The sequence below is a fragment of the Pelobates fuscus genome, chromosome 2, assembly GCF_036172605.1.
Source record: "Pelobates fuscus isolate aPelFus1 chromosome 2, aPelFus1.pri, whole genome shotgun sequence".
NCBI lineage: Eukaryota > Metazoa > Chordata > Amphibia > Anura > Pelobatidae > Pelobates > Pelobates fuscus.
In genome coordinates this window covers 421,197,620-421,218,044 of record NC_086318.1, presented here as the reverse complement: position 1 = coordinate 421,218,044, position 20,425 = coordinate 421,197,620, and the positions used below count along the sequence as shown (strand labels likewise).

The 20,425-nt window shown below is 42.8% G+C and overlaps 1 protein-coding gene across 4 annotated transcripts in view; it reads left to right on the top strand.

Moving 5' to 3' along the window:
- The window catches only part of TASP1 (taspase 1), a 168,385-nt gene extending 157,312 nt beyond the window's left edge, over window positions 1-11,073 (top strand). For all 4 annotated transcript variants that reach the window (XM_063444031.1, XM_063444030.1, XM_063444032.1 and 1 more), the window contains exon 15: window positions 9,548-11,073. In XM_063444031.1, coding sequence (XP_063300101.1) covers window positions 9,548-9,640 — 93 coding nt within the window. In that variant the 3' untranslated portion in view covers window positions 9,641-11,073. The remainder of the gene's footprint in view (window positions 1-9,547) is intronic.
- Window positions 11,074-20,425: the final 9,352 nt, after the last annotated feature.

Sequence of the window (20,425 nt, the reverse complement as noted above, 5' to 3'; positions counted from 1 at the left end):
CTATACAACTGCGGACCACAGGAATCCACAGACATTCCTCTGCCGACAAATGAAAGAAGGCATCGGCTGACACCAGGGAGAACACCAGACCACAGTGACTATCTCCATCATAGACTCAGCTTCTAATAAGCAAAGCATGTTTGTTTTCTCTAAGTTTATAGCATAATAGAAATTTCCATAAGTTTATCAGCTGCTTAGCATTGTCTATAACTCTTAAAAGCAAAATTGTTTTCTGTTTAAGTACCATGACAAGCGCAGAACACGAATGAGCTTACTAGCATCCGTATAACTTAATACTGAAAAACGCTAAGCGCAACTCGTGTATTTCGAGATAAACGTGCATGCATCTTGCAGACAGGGCCGGACTGGCCCACCGGGATACCGGGAAATTTCCCGGTGGGCCGTCGGCACCTGGGGCCGGGCAGACACCTGGGTCTGCTGCCGGCCGCTGGGGCAGGTCTGCTGGCGGCCGCTGGGGGACTTGCACTGGCGGCCGCTGGGGGAGCTGCGCTGGCTCTGCTCTCCCAGCGTGCAGCTGAATGAGACCGGTGCCGGAATATGACGTCATATTTCGGCACCGGTCTCATTCAGCAGCGCGAGGGCAGGAGAGCAGAGCCAGCGCAGCTCCCCCAGCGGCCGCCAGTGCAAGTCCCCCAGCGGCCGCCAGCAGACCTGCCCCAGCGGCCGCCAGCAGACCTGCCCCAACGGCCGCCAGCAGACCTGCCCCAGCGGCCGCCAGCAGACCTGCCCCAGCGGCCGCCAGCAGACCTGCCCCAGCGGCCGCCAGCAGACCTGCCCCAGCGGTCGCCAGCACAGGTGCCCCTGCCCCAGCAGCCTCCTGCACTGCACGACCCCCTGGCAGGTAGGTGTGTGTGTGTCTGTCTGTGTTATGGTGTCTGTCTGTGTCATGGTGTCTGTCTGTATGGTGTGTGTGTGTGTGTGTCTGTCTGTGTCATGGTGTCTGTCTGTATGGTGTGTGTGTGTGTCTGTGTCATGGTGTGTGTGTCTGTATGGTGTGTGTTTGTGTGTGTGTGTCTGTATGGTGTGTGTGTCTGTATGGTGTGTGTGTCTGTGTCATGGTGTGTGTGTCTGTATGGTGTGTGTGTGTGTGTGTCTGTCCGTCATGGTGTGTGTGTATGTCTGTGTCATGGTGTGTGTGTCTGTATGGTGTGTGTGTGTGTGTGTCATGGTGTGTGTGTGTGTGTGTGTGTCTGTATGGTGTGTGTGTGTGTCTGTGTCATGGTGTGTGTGTCTGTATGGTGTGTGTGTGTCTGTCTGTGTCATGGTGTGTGTCTGTCTGTGTCATGGTGTGTGTGTCATGGTATATGTGTGTGTGTGTGTGTGTGTCATGGTGTGTATCTGTATGGTGTGTGTGTCTGTCTGTGTTATGGTGTCTGTCTGTATGGTGTGTGTATGTCTGTGTGTGTCTGTCCGTCATGGGGTGTGTGTCATGGTATATGTGTGTGTGTCTGTCTGTGTCATGGTGTCTGTCTGTATGGTGTGTGTGTGTGTGTGTGTGTCTGTCTGTCATGGTGTGTGTGTATGTCTGTGTCATGGTGTGTCTGTCCGTCATGGTGTGTGTGTATGTCTGTGTCATGGTGTGTCTGTCCATCATGGTGTGTGTGTCTGTCCATCATGGTGTGTGTGTCATGGTATATGTGTGTCTGTCTGTGTCATGGTGTCTGTCTGTATGGTGTGTGTGTGTGTCTCTGTCATGGGGTGTGTGTCTGTCTGTGTCATGGTATATGTGTGTTTCTGTGTCTGTCATGGTGTATATGTGTGTTTAAAAATAGTGTTTTTGCTCACCTTTTTTTTCCCCACGCAGCGAGCTGGTCTCCCCTCGACTGGCCCTGCCTCTATGACTGAGATCATCAAGCTTGATGATCTCAGCCAATCCAATGCTTTGCCATTTGATTGGCTGCAAAACGTTACACCAATCAGCCTCTCCTCATAGAGATGCATTGAATCAATGTATCTCTATGGGGAACGTTCAGCACCTACAGAGTGTGGAGGCCCTGAATGTACATGCACTGACACAGGAAGCACCTCTAGTGACCGTCTGAGTGACTGTCACTAGCGGTGTCACTTTGAAGCAATGTAAACACTGCCTTTTCTCTGAAAAATCAGTGTTTACGTTGAAAAGCCTGTAGCGACATGCATATATATATATTACTCAATCATCTGTCATGGCAAGACATAGCCTTACATGTTACACGCGACAATATATGGCGCAGTGACTTATGGGGCTGGCATAAATTTTTTATCCAGGGCTGCTTTGTATCCCCAGTCCGGCCCTGCTTGCAGACCACTAGGCATGCTGTTTACTGCTCGCCATACACAAACACAAGAAAATTATAGCAAGTTAAAAATGTTATGTTATTGATCCCACTTAAGATTAGCAGTCTTTTCAGCTGCACACATAATGCATAATTGTTTAGTTTTAACCAATGCCACGTCAGAGGCATATCAGCTGCATGTATGTTAGCCCATATTATGAACACTAGATAATGCTAGGGCAGAACGTGAGCTACTAAACTGTGAGTTAATAAACTGATTCAGTATCTCCTCCCTCTGCATGCAGACACTGAACTTTCGTCATAGAGATTCATTGATTCAATTCATCTCTATGAGGAGATGCTGATTGGTCAGGGCTGTGTTTGAATCATGCTGGCTCTGCCCCTGATCTGCCTCCCTGTCAGTCTCAGCCAATCCTATGGGGAAGCACTGTGATTGGATCAGGCTACATGTCAGCATACTGCTTGTTTTTCTGAGTCTAACAGCATGCAGATTTACAACTTCAGGCTTGAATACAGTAAGATGTTTACTATATTTATGAGGGGCCCAGGGGGGCTAGATGGTGGTGTTAACACTATAGGGTCAGGAATACATGTTTGTGTTCCTGACCCTATAGTGATCCTTTAATATCTCTGGAAATGTCTGTACAAGAATGATGGTAAACTTGGATACTTAATGATACATAAATGTTGTTTACTGCTTGTAAACCACAATCTAATTAACCAACAAAATAACAACCTGCTCACAGTACTCTGAGCTTCCAGCTCCTGATTTACTGGAATTTTAAACCTGGTCTTCGATAAATGCATCATCTGGTTTAACAAAGATGGAGTTGTTCAAGTGAAGATATATTATTCTATACGTTAACACTGATGTAGGTTAACACTGATCAAGTAGGTTGATAGATGTGCTGAAGGCAAGGCATTAACACTACAAATGGCAGCTGTCAATGACAGGGGCAAAGTGCAATTTAATTCACAACTTATTTCCATCTGTCTTTTTATACAGCTCGCAGTGCATACTGACCCGAACGCTGCCTGGAACATTCGGTTTTATTAAATGTTGCAGTTTTTTTACCTGCACTGCACGTCCTTCCGTAATATTATGTAGTCTTGCTTTACCAATATGCTTGCAGTCTCTTTAGGGTAACACAGTGTTCATTTCAGATTGCGGTTATGTTCAAAAAGACACTAGACATCCTATTGTACAGCGCTGCGGAATTTGTTGGTAATTTATAAATAATAATAATTACATAGTAAATATGTTTAAGGCAGATTATGGCCCCAGCGCATACTAATGTAACAGGAAAAAAGTGTGTCTCCTGACATCTGGTGTACATTGTTTTCACATTGCTATTAGATTCTCGAGTTGGTAACCTTGATTGGGATGACAGAAACAGCTGCTATTCTCTGTCCCTCTCGAAATGATGGTTTTGACCTTCCTAAGAGAGTTAATCCTCTCTTTATTCTTTCTCTCTGGCTTCTTTGCCAGAAGCACTTTCCAGTGTAAATTTAAAAATGCAGGGGCTTGAGTTCTATATTGATTTAAACCATAATCTGTGCTGTCGTAAAGGCAGGAGTTCTGGAGGATTGCAAGCAAGAATAGATTGCGAAGGGGGCATGCTGGTCTGAAAATAGCACATGGCTCCTTCGGTAGCAAAGGATTAAATATTTTCTGTGTATTACACTTCATTCTGCCATTGGAATGCTTTGCTTTCAAATCGAATTAAAGTGACGGTGCTTGTCTAAGAATTGTCTCTGCCTCTTTCTCCACCATCAAAGAAACATCTGTATCTTTGCATGTTTTTTTTGTTTTCTCTTTAAACAGGTTTTATTTCTTAAGATACATCGCGCTTTTTTATTTTCCTTTTCTCACTTTTTATTTATAGCCATTCGTGAAAGTCATCCTTTTCAGTAACTACAGAGCTGAGGTTTGGCGGTTGAGCGAAATACCAATGTTTCAGAATGAAGGTTAACAATAGCCATGCAGAAAAATGACCTCCAATGATAGTGACCTAAATTTTGCAACTTCCCATAACCGATATTTTGTAAATATGTCCCTTAACATGCCCAGAATTTCTCCACAAGAAAGTGTAAACAGAATTTGGTAGATGTTCATGTCTAGATAGGAAAGTAGCCATTTATGCTTCATTCATTTCTCTATCTCCATAATGCCCCAACTTGTTTTTGCCCTCTCCATTCAACCTGAAGCATTTACTTTTTTTGTTTCAAAAATGTGCCTTAGCATCACGTCTCCTGAACATAACATGTCTAAGTATAGCTGTATTATTCCGAGAGGCTGCAAAGTGGTAGTTTGTGATTACAGTCGATGGGTCAATCTAAGCACCATAGCCACTACTGGTCATAATGATGTTTATGATGTCAGTAATCCTTGGGGCACCGTCTCCCGGCTCTTTGTAAAAAGGTTGGAATCAGTTTGACAAAACCAGTGACTCTACCCAGCACCCAGAGACAGGGCCGCCATCAGGGCATAACAGCTATGACGGTTGTCATGGGCCCGGCGCCCTTGTGGGACCCGGACTGCTCAGGGAGTCCCGGTCCCCACATTACTTATGTGCGATTACCCCTATATATTTGTGCATTTGTGGGCTCCTAGCTACCTGTTACTGCAGGGGGCCAAGCAGACTCCCATCTCCATTTCCTAACTGCTCTGCTCTAAGTCTCGCAAGTGCCGCAGTCATCAGAGCGTTGCCATGGTAACCTGTGGCAACACTCTGACAACCGCGGCACGTATATACTACAACATTTACACACACTACATCCTTACACAAACACACACTCTGCAGTCACCACACACATTACATCCTTACACAAACACACACTCTGCAGTCACCACACACACTACATCCTTACACAAACACACACTCTGCAGTCACTATACCACACTGCAACCACTACACAAACACACACTCTGCAGTTACTACACACTACATCCTTACACAAACACACACTCTGCATTCACTATACACACTGCAACCACTACACAAACACACACTCTGCATTCACTATACACACACTACATACACTACACAAACACACACACTCTGCATTCACTACACACACTATATCCACTACACAAACACACACTCTGCATTTACTATACACACAAACACTACATCCACTATACAAACATACAATCTGCATCCACTATTCACACTGCACCCATGACACACACACACACTCTGCATCCACTTTATACATTCTACATCCACTATACACACACACCATATTCAGTACACACATACTTCATCCGTGGGTGGACTCGGGCAGTCTCCGAGGGCAGACTTTGGGGCAGCCCGGTGGGCGATCTCGGAGGTGGGCCCAGAACTTGAGCTGTGTCAGGGGCCCCAAAATTTCTGATGGCAGCCCTGCCCAGAGAACACACACTTATTTGCTACATTAATAATTTGAAATTTACATTGTAGTACCTGTCTAGAAAGCTAAGGGAGTAACAAGAATCCTTAGACCACTTTCTGATTTATTAAGATCTCATTGAAGAAGTTACAAAATCTGCTGATTTGTAGTGTTAGTATTTTGTATATATTAATGTACATCTGCAGTACTTCTTTAATTTAACTATTCTCTGCATATATCCAGCTTAATGTTCACAGGTGTAACAAAAACTGTTATATGGGCCTATATTATGACAAAGAAGGGCTCCCTGGTATTGCCAAATAACGTCATCATGCAAAGCATCATATAGAATTATTGTTTTTAAGAAGAGTATACCTGGTCTGATTAGGAGCCCAGTGAGCCTGGTGCTGACAATTATGATGGGCCTAATTACAAAATCTTATCGACCAAAAACACTAAAACAGTCCTACCTCCCAAGCGGTATTTATCTGGTGAAGATGGTGCTGGAGGGAAACTCATACAATGCAGCTATGAGAAAACACATAACCTATGCTAAGCTCATGCTTTCATCATTCAAGTAAATCCATACCCCCTAACAGCAGTGTCCAGTAAAGCAGGAAGTCTATGGACGGGGTAAAAGAGTGGGCCACTGACGCAAATCACATAGCCAGAACTGCTGAAAGGGGCGAACATACTCCAAAAGGAGGCATGTCTGTGTCCCTATGTCTCCCAGTCCCTTAGTGTCTGTGTCCCATTTCTCCCAGTGTCCCCATGTCACTAGGACACTAGGGGGGACATTGGGACACTGGGAGACCTGGGGACACTTAGAAACATGAAGACACTGGGTGACTCTGAGACATGAGGGGACACTGGGTGACATGGGGCACTGAGACAATGTGATACATAGGAGACACTGTGATACATAGGGGACACTGGAGACTTGATAAAGACCTGGGTACAGGTCGAAACGTTGCGATGTCCAATAAACCTGCTTAGATCTATCACAGAGGGTGCCTGAGATTTTTTTTATTTTATACTAGGGGACACTGAGACACTGGGAGACATTGGGACACTTAAGATACTGAGAGACTAAGGGAATTTGGAAAACTAGGAAACACAGAGTGCCCCATGTCCCCCAGGTCTTAAAGTTGCCAAGTGTCCCCATGTCTCTCTGTGTCCCCTAGTGTCTCAGTGTTCCCATGTCGCCCAGTGTCCCCTAGTGTTGGTATCCCCATGTCTCCCAGTGTCCCCATGTCACTAGGGCACTAGGGGACACTTAGAGACATGGGGACACTGGGAGAAACATGGGGACACTGGGAGAGACATGGGGATACTGAGATACATGGGGACGCTGAGAGACTAGGGACACAAACACTAGAGACACTGAGAGACACCGGGAGACATTGGAACACTGAGAGACACTAGCGACACTGGCTGGGAGACATGGGGACACTGAGAGACTTGGGGCAACTGTGTCCCTATTGTCTCAGGGTCCCCATGTTCCCCAGTGTCTGTGTCCCCATGTCTCCCAGTTTCCCAATGTCTGTGTCCCCATGTCTCAAAGTTTCCCCTAGTGTCTCAGTGTCCCCAGGTCTCCAAGTGCGCCCTAGTGTTTCAGTGTCCCCAAGTCTCTCACCGTCTCCATCTCTCACAGTTTCCCTTAGTGTCTGTGTCCCCATGTCTCCCTGCAGCCTTTCTCCCCATCCCACACTTACCTGAGTTGTTGGCTGTCTCTGCAAGCTCAGAGCTGCTGTCTGGACTCTCTGTGCAGAGCTGCTCCCCCGCTGATCAGTGAGTAGAGAGAGGCGGGGAGGGAGATGCTATAACTTCTTATCTCTACCTCTCTCCACACACACACAGTTACCCTTACTGGCCGGCGCTGGTATTGCAGAATAATTACTGTTTATCCTGAGACTGACATTTGTATTGCCGGTATTACTGCAATACCGGCACCGGCTAGGCAGCCTCAAATACCTGAGAGATACTACTGAGAAATACCTGGCAACCCTAAGAGTAGTGTTTCAGACACTGTCCATAATGTAGATGGGGCTATCACTACAGTAGTCAAGAAGGCTCCTATTCATTTGGAGGATAGTTTGTCATGCAAGGACCTCATAGACCAGAAATTGGAAAGGGTCCAAAGACGCTACTTTCAGATATTGGGCACACTTTCCACTCCACTGTCTGTATTGCCAGCTTGACGTTGGCATTGTCGATGTGGTATATCTCCATCCTCGTTAAGTTGAAGATGCACTGTCAGGAGTCCGCTTACTAAAGCTGGCAAACTTGTTCTTGTTTGCTGTAGCACCAAGTCAATGGCCTTCAATGTGGTTCTCTGATGGTCTTTGTGACTCAAGCCCTGGCTGGCTTCAACACTGCCCTTTCAGGAATCTTTTGTGGCACCACTACTGTTCACAGGAAGGCCTCACCGTATAAAGTCTGCATAAAGGTGTCCGAGTGTCCATCACCAAGGAGGAAATGCAGAATGCTGCTGCCATAATGGAGTTTACCAAAATGTAGGGCTTAATGTGCTGTTCTAGGGTAATGTAGTGGGTAAAGGGAAGGACTATACTATAAGGGCAACATTAGGACAGTGCTATCAGAGATTAGTGAGAGGTACTGCTCGAGAGCGTAATTCCCACTAATTTCATTTTTTTGTTGTTTTAAATTATGAGGTGTACAGTCATCCTCGTGACCTAAATTTCAATGTATCTCTATGGGGGACGTTCAGTGTCTCCATGCAGAATGCGAAGACACTGAACACTGTGCAGTACCGGACTAGGAAGCACCTCTGGTGACTGCCACTAGCCATGACTAGTCAGCAATATAAACACTGCCTTTTCTTTGAAATGGCAGTGTTTACATTGAAAAAGCCTGCAGGGACAGGCTATAGACACCAGAACCACTACATTACGCTGTATGTGCCTGGGTTAATAATTACAAGGAAAGTCTTTTAACAACTAATATATCTTGGTTTTGTTTTCAAGTCTAATGTAATAAGAGAAATCCTTTTGGGATATATGTACTTGTGTGATATTTTTGTCTCATTTATTAAAGGCACTTTCCTGTCTCATTAAGTTGACTAAAGCAATCTGGCCTGCAACCTGAGAATCAATTTGCTGATTAGGACTGTGTGTGTCAACAAGTAGGGATAAATGAATATATTAACCATCATTCTGTCCATTACATATAGCCGTAATTTCCAATCTGTGGAAGCCAATCCTATAATGCCCAGCGTGGCACTGGTGTATGCCGTTAACTTGCTTGGTTAAGTGATATGATCTATTATTTCGAATGTATTTCATTGATAATGCATAAAAAATATATAAAATAAAATTTACCTGAATTTGATGCATATTCACAGGCTGCGTACCTTCTGGATAGAACTGTCTGCAAACCAGAAAGTAATGTTCGCTTTGCTTTCTTGCAACCAGCTGTATAGGCTCTGTAATGCTTCCTGGGGCTTGGGGTTCAGTTGTCAGCTTTCTGATATTGACGGCTAATGGACTCTCAGAGCCAAGTGATTACATTGTTTACAGCAGAACCTTTGGAGTAGAGTGAAACATATTGCATGTTGCGCATGATAAGGGATAAAAGTAGTCTTGTCAATTATATCTATTGATTCCAGTAACACTGTTTTTCCATTAATGGTTTTCAAAGTTAATGTTTAAATTCATGTAGAACAGTGATTGTTTTTTTATTATTGTTCTTAATTATTTATTTGTATTGTCTGAAAATTCTCCATTATGAGAACCAACTTGGCAAACTCAATGCTTCATATTTAAGCACTATATATATAGTTACACCTCAAGGTTAGCAAGACAAAACTGTTAGAATACATTTTCTAATATAAAATCCTTTTTTTCTCCTATTTTTAGGCTCACATTTCAAGACTTCCTCCAGGTGCTGTGGCGGGGCAATCAGTGGCAATTGAAGGTGGCGTGTGCAGATTGGAGAGTCCGCTCTGCTAAATGAAAGTCTTCTCTGACTTTTCCGATCAATCTCCCATCATAACAGTCCACCAGTACAAGGGAGTTTTTAGTTTTTAGGAAATGTTGGATATTTTATTATCCTTAACGTATATATCCAGTTTTCACTCTAAATATGCATTGTATAATCCTAGCAGCATGGCAGCTGTGTGACCTGAACCCCCGTATCTTGCCACCGTGGTGGCTAGTCGCTAATACGCTTACCTACTCTACATTGCACAAACCTATCCGTAATCAGTGGATTTTTGTGTGAACGGAACGTCACCCTTCTCTGAATCCTTTTGCTTTTCCAAAGTAGGGTCCACTTTAAAATTTAGTTTATGAATGGCTACTCATGTTCTATCTTAAAATTATAGAATGTATCTTATTTATATTTGATCCTTTTGTGAATCTTAGGCTGTGATGTAATTGTTCATTAAAAGGTGGTGCAAGATATATAAGAAAGTTATAATACAAAACCGTATTGTTTTGTTTTTTTGTTTGTTTTTTGCATGTCCTGAAAACTCACAATTCCATGTTATATGGTAATTGATTAATATTTTTTTTCTTTTAATACATTCACTCATCACTATAGATGAGCAACTGTGTTTGTTTTTGTATGTTTTCTGTTTGTTTTTAGGGTGCTTTATGGATTAAGCTTTGTGGGTTTTAACAGAGGAAAGGAAAGAAAAGTTAAGCTAAATAACGCATATATCTTAATAGTTCTATCACTTGGGCTTCCAAGCAAACACCTTATCTTGCATTCAAGAAAACGTAAAGGGGCACTCTAGGTACCATAATCACAAAGTTATTGAAGTTATATATTGCGCTAGGACCCTGCGCCTGTAGGTTTTTATCTGACATACTTATTAAACTCACAACATAGGGCTTGTAAGTGGATCTTAGAGCCCTGCCTACCAGCTGTGTTAATCAGAGAGCCACGCATTACACTTCCTGGTGTGCGTACCAATGAGCTGGTAAGCAGCACTGCTGTGGAAGAGACTTGCGCGCACTGTACTCTCTGGGAGGGATTACTTACAAGTCTGTGTGTCTGATTAATGGTGCACCAATCATAAAAGGGACTGCAGCAGCCTCTGTATGTGTGCAAGCACAGTTTGCGCAAGTCCCCTGAACCTCAGCATGCTGATAGGTGTAGAGCGATGAGCTTTAAAGCCCTATTCTGTCAAACGACAACTTTCAGGTACAGGGTGGTTATGGTGCCTAGAGTGTCCCTTTAAAGCATGCTATACTGTATCATTCTAATCAATGACTCCAGTTTTCTTGTTTACCGTTTTTCAGAAAACAAACAGATTAATATAGTAGTAAGACTGTAAAACATATATCAAAGTTTATGTACTGTAAACCGATCTAATCAATCATTCTGTCTTTTGTTTGAATATATTTTTTAAGATTGCAAATAAAGAAAACTTACTATACGATGTCTTATTTGATGTTGATAACAAATTGAATTGTTTTAGTTTATCCTGTTAATTAAATATTGATTAAAATGACACCCTTCCACCACACACGCAGAGTAGCATCTGCTTTCATTTCTCATTTAAGGTTTTTATGAATGTTTCTCAGTCTCCCTATATTTTTTTTTATTTAAAATTTTTCATAAACTAAAGCCGCTCGAAACACTGAGGTCGATAGTTAAGCCTTTTACCCATCTCTGTTTCCGCTGTTGATTCAAAAGAAGGAAAAAACTATTTGGACCAATCTTGCCCTGTAAAAAGGAGAATAATCCCTTTCATCTCCAAAATAAGATTTCTCCTTTGATCAAGATGTTAAAGGATCACTATAGGGTGAGGAACACAAACATGTATTCCTGACCCTATAGTGCTAAACACACCATATAGGTGGCTGCCCCTCCACCCCCCCCCCCCCCCACTCCCCTCCTTTAGCCCCCCTATAAAAGTATAAAACTCACCTTATTTATGACGCTCTCTTTGTGACATCATCAAAATGGCTGATTTTTAGCCAGTCCAACGCATTGGATTGGCTAAAATCGGCCTGGGGCCAAATGCTGTTTTGACCAATCAGGACCTCCTCTTAGAGATGCATTGAATCAATGCATCTCTATGAGGAAAATTCAGTGTCTCCATGCTGAGCGTGGTGACGCTGAACGGCAGGACTGCTTACTGTGCAGCACTGACCCAGGAAACACCTCCAGTGGCCATCTAAGAAATGACCACTTAGAGGTGTCCCTAGGGGCAATATAAACACTGCCTGGTCTCTGAAAAGGCAGTGTTTACATGAAGATGCCTGAAGGGAGCTATTATTTTCACCAGAACAACTACATTAAGCTGTAGTTGTTCTGGTGACTATAGTGTCCCTTGAATACCATGTATATGCACAATTGTAGACCTAAACATCTTGCTTTGCCAATAAAGCATCCATACCTTTAGACTGCCTATCTATATTAAATCTATTATTTAGGCAGATCATTTCACATCATTAAAGTCTATTATCTTTTAATATTTATTTATTGTTCCATCATTTCTTGTTGTTTTTTGTTTTTTTCTAATTCTTAAACATTTAGCAACATATTTAATACTAGTCCATGCTCTTTTTTTTGTGCCACCGTACAGAGAAGGAAATCCGTGTTATTCACTAAATAATAAACTCTCAGGGATTCACGGGGGGGGGGGGGGGGGGTTATAAATTTAAGGGCAGGATTCTGGGAACATGACTAATTTATAGAATGTTTCGAAGGGGCGTCGCTGGGAGGGTAGGGAGGGGGGGCAGAGGGGCCCATTTGGGGTTGAAAGAATTTGTCGCCTTTAATGATGGAATTACAGGAACTACAGTTATGGCATGGAATTGTGCCATAAACCAGTGTGGAAATAAATCGTTGTGTTTTTGCTTTCAAAGGGCCAATATCGGCTTGAACTAACGTGTTCTTAATGTTCTGTGGTCTTTAATATGAAAATATAGGAGTCGCTTGAAATTCCTTAATATCTAGAAAGCATCTTTTCAAGATCCCCCAATGTTTGCGAACAATGTATGTCACTTTGTTACTATGTAAATTAAATGTAGATACAAAAGGTATCTTGGTCCGGTTATTAGATGTTTTTTGTTTAGGTCTCAATAAGGAATCTCTCTCCATACCCAAAACTTTTTATTTTTCTGAATGAGGGAGTGCAGCTGAAGGTATCACTCATCTTATTGAGACGCTGTGATCGTGTGGTGGGGTCTGACACATTCCTGGCTACGCTAATGTATTGACTGCAGGGGAGAGAACAGATAGTCCATTGGGGATGGAAACTATTAAATTAGAGTAGGCTATTTATGTCTGTGGGCTTGGTATAAAAATCTGTCAAAAAATTATCTCCATTACGAGTAATCTTTACCCCTTAAGGACCAAACTTCTGGAATAAAAGGGAATCATGACATGTCACACATGTCGTGTCCTTAAGGGGTTAAGGTCCAGGAAGTTAATACTAGTCACCCTACATTCCATGGTAAACTGAATTTCTCCACAGATAGCGTTCATATCCCCCAAAAATGTATCAAGTTACTCCCTAGTGCCACACCATATGCCAAACATGTCGTTGGTGAATCTCCACCAGACACACACATGCGCAATGAACAAGTCATGTACATACACGTGTCTGGTTTCAAAACATTCAATGAACAAATTGGAATATGATGGAGTCATATTAGAGCCCATGGTCGTGCCCCTAAGTTGTCCATGATAACTATTCCCAAACAAGAAATAGGTCCCCTGTAGCAACAAATCCAAAATCAACATGAAGAATTAAATTTGTGTGTTAGTGTATTGACGTCTCGAATAGTATTCAAGCCCACCTCATTAGTAATAGACGTATAGAGACTCACTATGATCCAAGTAAACAGTATGCATGGAGTATCAATCTTCAAAGTGGAGGGCTTACGAAGAACATCACTACTGTCAAGTATATAAGATCTGGCATCACTGACAAAAGGCTGTAGTATTCTGTCCAGAAAGTCATAAAGTGGTTGCAGTGTAGGATCTACCAACCTTTTGTGTATCTTCGGCAATATATAAAATGTGGGCATAATAGGATATTTTTTTATGAGATAAGTTTTTAGAGTCTGGTCTATAACTCCATTTGAAGTTGCCTCTTCTATTATAGATTCAATTTCCCTAGTAAGTGAGGGTGTAGGATCTCTAGGGCAAATCTCGTAAGTTAGGGCTCGACAAATCCCAGGCGCCAGGTCGAAACGGCAACTAGAAATTTCGCCTTGGCACCTGGGATTTGCCAGCTCTCTAGTTAGTGTGGCTGCTTTTCCATGGGGAATATTGGAGGCACCAGCCCGTTGGAGCATTGTGGGTGGCGGGCGAGGGAGCAGTACTCTGCCTGCAGTTGCTCTCTGCTCCCTCGCGCTGTCTAATGATGTTGAAAGCCGGAATATGATATAATTCCGGCCCCGGCATCATCACAGAGCGCGAGGGAGCACACAGGAAGAGAGCAGCCCCACTGGACCCCAGGAAAAAACCCACTCAGCTCTCCCAAAAGTAGGGAGACTGAGTGGGTTTCAATTAAAACAAAAATGTGTGTGTGAGCCTGTCAGAGTGAGTGTGTGTGACTGTCAGAGTGTGTGTGTGTTTGTAGTAGAGCCTGTCAGAGTGTGTGTGTGTATGTGTGAGAGCCTGTCAGAGTGTCTGTATGTGTGTGTGTATGTAAGCGAGAGCCTGTCAAGAAAGTGTGTGTGAGCCTGTTGTCAGCATAAGAGTGTGAGCCTGTCATAGGCTCCACTTTTGTCAGAAGGTTTAACAACAAGATCATGATTATTCTTTAACCCCTTAAGGACATATGATGTGTGACATGTCATGATTCCCTTTTATTCCAGAAGTTTGGTCCTTAAGGGGTTAAAGATAGTAAAACTTGATGTTCATCTCTTGTAAGATTGGAGCCATGATGGAAACGAGCGGAGGTACCCAAATTCTCAATATCTCTGTGAACCAGTCTGGAGAAGACCTCAACTTTGGGTGCCATGGGAGGACAAAAAAAACTAAGGTTCCATAAACGGAAGTCTTTAGCAACCAAGGCACCTGAGGCGTGGGTTAAATTATCACCACTCTCCGGACACTGTCTATTAGAAAAAAAGATTTTAGAATTTACAGATCTCAAAAACCGTTCAACACTAAGAGACAAATCAAATGAATTAAAGTTAGCAGTGGGGCAGAATGAAAGTTCTTTTAGTACCTTAAAGGGACACTCCAGGCACCCAGACCACTTCTGCTCATTGGAGTGGTCTGGGTGCCAACTCCCACTACCCTTAACCCTGCAAGTGTAATTATTGCAGTTGTTTTTTTTTTTTAAACTGCAATAATTACCTTGCAGGGTTAAGTCCTCCCCTAGTGGCTGTCTATTAGACAGCCACTAGAGGGAACTTCCTGCTCTTTAGCACAGGTTTTCTGTGCTAGAGCGTCGCTGGACGTCCTCACGCTGTGTGAGGACCTCCAGCGTCGCTCTATTCCCCATAGGGAAGCATTGAAATTCATTTTCAATGCTTTCCTATGGGGTGCACTAATGCGCATGCGCATTAGGTCTACTCGGCTGGCGAGCGGGATCAGTCTCGCCCACCGGCCGACATAAGCAGAAGGAGGAGCGGCGGGGGAGGAGGAAGCAGCGACGAATCGTTTTCCTGGCACTGGAGTTTCCCTTTAAGTTTGCTTTCTCCCAATGTGGTGTTAGAAATATTCACCACTATTAAGTCATTCTGCTGGGGTTGTACATCCTGGGATGGTATGTCTTTTTCTCCCGATCTGGATTCAGTCTGACCCTTGGTCTGGTTGATTGATCGTCCTCCTCTTCCTTGGTTGTTCCACTGGTCTGTTACTAAAAAAGAACTAGAATAGAACTAGGGTAGAACTAGAATAGAACTAGTGTTTTTGAAGACAATTGATCATCTAAATTATAATCGGTAGTACCCGAGTCTGAAGACTTCCTAGTTGTATATGTACTGCGTTACGGTCGCAAATTGCTATTTTTATTTAAATTCACCCAGCCACCCTACCTTTGGGAGAGCTGAGTGGATCTTTCCCCGCGTCCAGTGTCTTCTCTCAATCTCCCTGCAGTTTCTCTCTGCTCCCCTGCGCGCTCTCTGTATTGATGCCGGGGCCGGAGTGACGTCATGACACTAAACAGCACGCAAGGGAGCCTAGAGGAACTGCAGGAAGGTTACTGCTCCCTCCCACGCCGTCTCAATGCTCCCCATGGCAGCCGGCTTTAATGTTTTCTGCGCGGCTTAGCAAAGGGCTGACAAATGCCATGCGCCAGTGCAAAATGTCTAGTTGCCATGGCGACCAGGTGCCTGGGATTTGTCAAGCCCTGTGTATGTATGTGTGTGTGTGTGTGTGTGTGTGTGTATATATATCTTGATAAAGACCTGCGGGTCGAAACGTTGATCTTTCTACACAGATAAAGTATATTTTTTTCATTAAGACCTTTGGAGTGCTCTGAATCTTTATTTTCTATATATATATATATATATACACGTTTTATAACTGTCCCTCTACTTTTGTCCCTGGCCCCTTCTGTGCCCCCCCTAAATATGAATCCTGAAGACACCACTGGTTTCCAGTTGAACTATTTTGTCTTTAAATTTTCAATAACCCGTGTGCATTCTCCAGTGATTTCAAATCAGGGTTTATTAGATTAATTAATACCAGAGAAGATCTGTTTAGGTAGTAGCTTCCATTTGGATAGCTTCTTACAGAGGTTAAGAATTTCATGAAACCTCTCTATGAAAATCAATCTACGGGATCAGCTATAGTTTAGGTTTTCATTATTCCCCAGATAGAAAAGTAGGCCTCGTACATTACGGATTTCCCTCTTTGCCGCTACATGAAAACTTAGATCGGACATCGTAAACAATCTCCTAAAATCCACACATCGTGTAGGATAAACAAAGTCAATTAAATGAGCCATCTTTCCAATGTGCTTCTATCCTCAATTTTCATAAGTCCGTGTCTAGACTATACAAAAGTCAAGGCAGAATTTTTTCCTTTCAACTCAAGCATCCTTTATTTTTCCATCAATGACTCACTACTTGATTATATACTGTACATTATTACATTACACCACCAGACCCTACTGAAACTAAAAACCTATGGAGAAGCAACCCTTTGAGTTCCAGAGAAAGAGTGCAACCTGTTACTCAGCAACTAAATGGTACAGTTAATTGCTTATTTCATAACCACATTGCTAAGAAATATAGGAAAATATATAGGTAGGTTCAGCACCTGACCACTGGAAGAATGATGATAGACTTGGGTCCCATGGACTTGCCAATGTTCTCCAATACTCTAATGGTATAAATAACATGTTGATCACATTGAGGATTGACTTCATTGGGTTATATGTTGAGCAGAACACTACGAACATTCTCAAATGCCAAGATCTTAGGAAAGTTAGATCTTCAGGTTATGTCAGTGAATAACCAGAGATACACAAATAGGGTGGTGCATCCCCCAAGACACCCTTGTGTGGGAAAGTATCCAGTAGCAGCTGAAGCCACAGTGGAATATTTTATTGAAACTTGATCTTTCCTCAAGCCGGTCAGGCCTTTGGTTACTACCGTTATGTAGCGATTTGACAATGACATCACCAGCATTTTTCAGATTAAGTATTGGTTTAGTACAGTACCTTGTAATGACAGATATCCTCACATTCCATCGATGTGGATCGAACCAGCTTCCATAGTCACATACATGAAGAATGAGTGAGTATAATAAATCTTAAAGCAGATTCAGATCAAAGTTGCACAATACGCCTTCCTTGCTGAGAAACTCTCCCACTAGCCCCAAATGTACTGGAAGCATTCTAATCTCCGTGCAGAAAGTTGGTAAATGAGCCACATTCGTCATCCTTAAACTCCTTTAATTCTTAATATTTGAAATAACATTTGTTATTCTGAATATTTCACTCTCCCCCCCCCCCCCCCCTCCACCATCACTGATTAAAATTTTCTATTTCTTGGCAAACGTTGGAAAAAGTATATAATTCCAAAGCTGACCTAGCAAGATCTGAACACAAAAATGCACTTTGGCTGTAAAGTCTGTATCTGAAGGAAGGATTAAATCTAAAATTGGCATCCCCATTCACTACAGAAATTTAATGAGAGCATATCACATTCAGAAAACTTAAAGGAGGAAGCCAAAAATGGCTCATTGTAACTAAAAAGTGTAGTTTATAGTAGTGAAAAATTACCATTGTGGTTTACACTTTAGTCAGGAAGAACAATACTCAGCAGGAGCTCCTGGGATGAAAGCCAGGTGAGCTTTACCCCTTCCGTTGCCAGAGACACCAATGAAACATTGTAACTCAATGCGGTGGCAACTCCACCACCAGTAATGTTTGCTTGCCATGAGATAGTCTGCGCAGAGGTAGCATTACAGGAAAACAGGGTGATCATTGAAAAAAGCTAAAATGGAATATTGTTCATTGCCTACAAAAAAAAAGTTTAAAAAATATTAGAACAGACTGAGACAGTTAAGAGATTATTTGATAACTTGGGGGGTTGGCAACCCGATCCCTTCCTGGATCAAAGCTACTAATTTTCTCCTGAGATGGCAGAACGTTTAATGCCCAATTTATAGAAATACTATGCTTTGTCATCTTATCGTTTTCTGTCTCTGGCTCAACATCGGGCCAATGCAAATGGAAAGACATGCGCGAGTACAGACATTCCCTAAACATCCGTGATGATGTTTCTATTTGTTTTGCTTATCAAACAGCTGTTAATGAGTGCTCAGTTTCTACCCTTCTCTCATGCATTTACCTTTTTTTTTTCTCCTTTTTCAGTGTAATCCAAGATGAATTCTTATAAACCTTTATGGGATTGGGCTGTGTATGCGGATAACAGAGTAGACACAAGAGGCTACCCATACTGTTTATTGCTGAAATGTATCAATGACGCTACTTACAGGCTGTAGGCATCCTGCAGGGAAATCTAATAGCTCAGTGATACCTTTGAAGTGAATTCTTGTAAAAGTCCTGAGCATGGGTACACTCTGCATTTCTCTGTATCTGATTGGTTTCCAGAGGCCTTATATGATAAACTGTAATAATCTTTAAAGTAGATCTTTACCCCAGTGATTACTATTAAATCAGCCTTTATTAGGCTTATATAGAAACATCAAACATTCCACAATAGTTTGGTTGTGACCAATTGTGTATTTAGGATCTGTGCTGCCCTAGGCATGACAGAACTTGGGCAACCCCCCAATTAAAATTTGCCCCACCCCTTCCTGTCAATGCCACACCTCTTCCTGTTAAAGACTAACACACACTTTGACTGACAGACTTACAAACACTCCGATTTGACACAATCTGACAGGCACACACAATCACTGACTCACTCACTGACATACAAACAATGACGCAGACACACGCACATTCACTGACAGACACGCACACTCACAGACACTCACACAATCACTCAGACATGCAGGCTCCCTCACAGATACACACTGACAGACATAAGCACACATTTACTAACAAACAGACACACACTATAACTCAGACATGCAGGTTGCCTCACAGACACACACTGACAGACCTACACAAGCAATCAGACACACAGGCTCTTTCACAGTCACACACTGACAGACATGCACAGACACACTCACTCACAGACACACAGGCTCCCTCACAGACACACACACACAATCACTCAGATACACACACACACACACACATTCACTGACAGACACACACAATCACTCATACACACAGGCTCCCTCAAAGTCACACACTGACAGACTTTCACACTCACTCACAGGCACACACACTCACTCAAAGACACACTGACAAACATACACACATTCACTGGTAGACACACACACATATAAAAATGTGTGCAAGTGTAATGTTTATATTGAGATAGAATGATAGATTACTTTTCTAAATTCTATATTTGGGAAATTAGCAACAACAAAAAGTCTTACGATATATGCATTTACATGCAAATGACAAACTCATACAGATGTCACTATTTTGGGGTGCTGTATGATTGAAATGCCATAAAGACCCTCTCTGGCTGAATGAAACAGGCAGCACTAGCTGGTGACTATTAACATTGATCTTCAAAAAACAGCTAATAAATACCAAGTGATATTAGCAGAACATGAGATCTTTCTGAGGCTCATGAGTTCAATTACCTCAGAGGGAGCGCGGATTTGTGAGCTCTCCCTGCTCAGCTCCCTCGTGCGCCGCTGAGTGATGCCGGAAGCCGGTATGTGACATCATATTCCGTCTCCCGGCATCACTGCGGGTCGCGCAAGGGAGCTGAGCAGGCACAGCTCACAAATCAGCACTCACTCGCCGCCCGCCTGGAGATAAACTAGCTGCCTGTCTAGGGGAGAGACGTGTGGGGGGGCTCTTGGGTCCCCTTAAAGCGGGGCTAACAAGGCATTTGCTGGGCATTTGGGTGGCGGCGTTTTTTGCTGCCCCTTGGTTGTGACATACAGTTGTGGTCAAAAGTTTGCATACCCTTGGAGAATTGGTAATATATGTACCATTTTTAAAGAAAACATGAATGAACAGGCAAAACACATATATTTTATTACTTATTGGATTCATATTCAACTGTAGGTTATAACAGAATGGAACAATCAGAAAACAAAACATAGAAACAAAGAAAAACCCCTGTTTAAAAGTCTGCATACCCTTAGTTCTTCATACTGTGGATTTCCCCACTTTAGCATTAATGTCAGGGTGCCGTCTTTTGTAATAGTTGTCTATGAGGCCAATAGTTCTTGCAGGTGGTATAGCTGCCAATTTGTATTGGCAATAT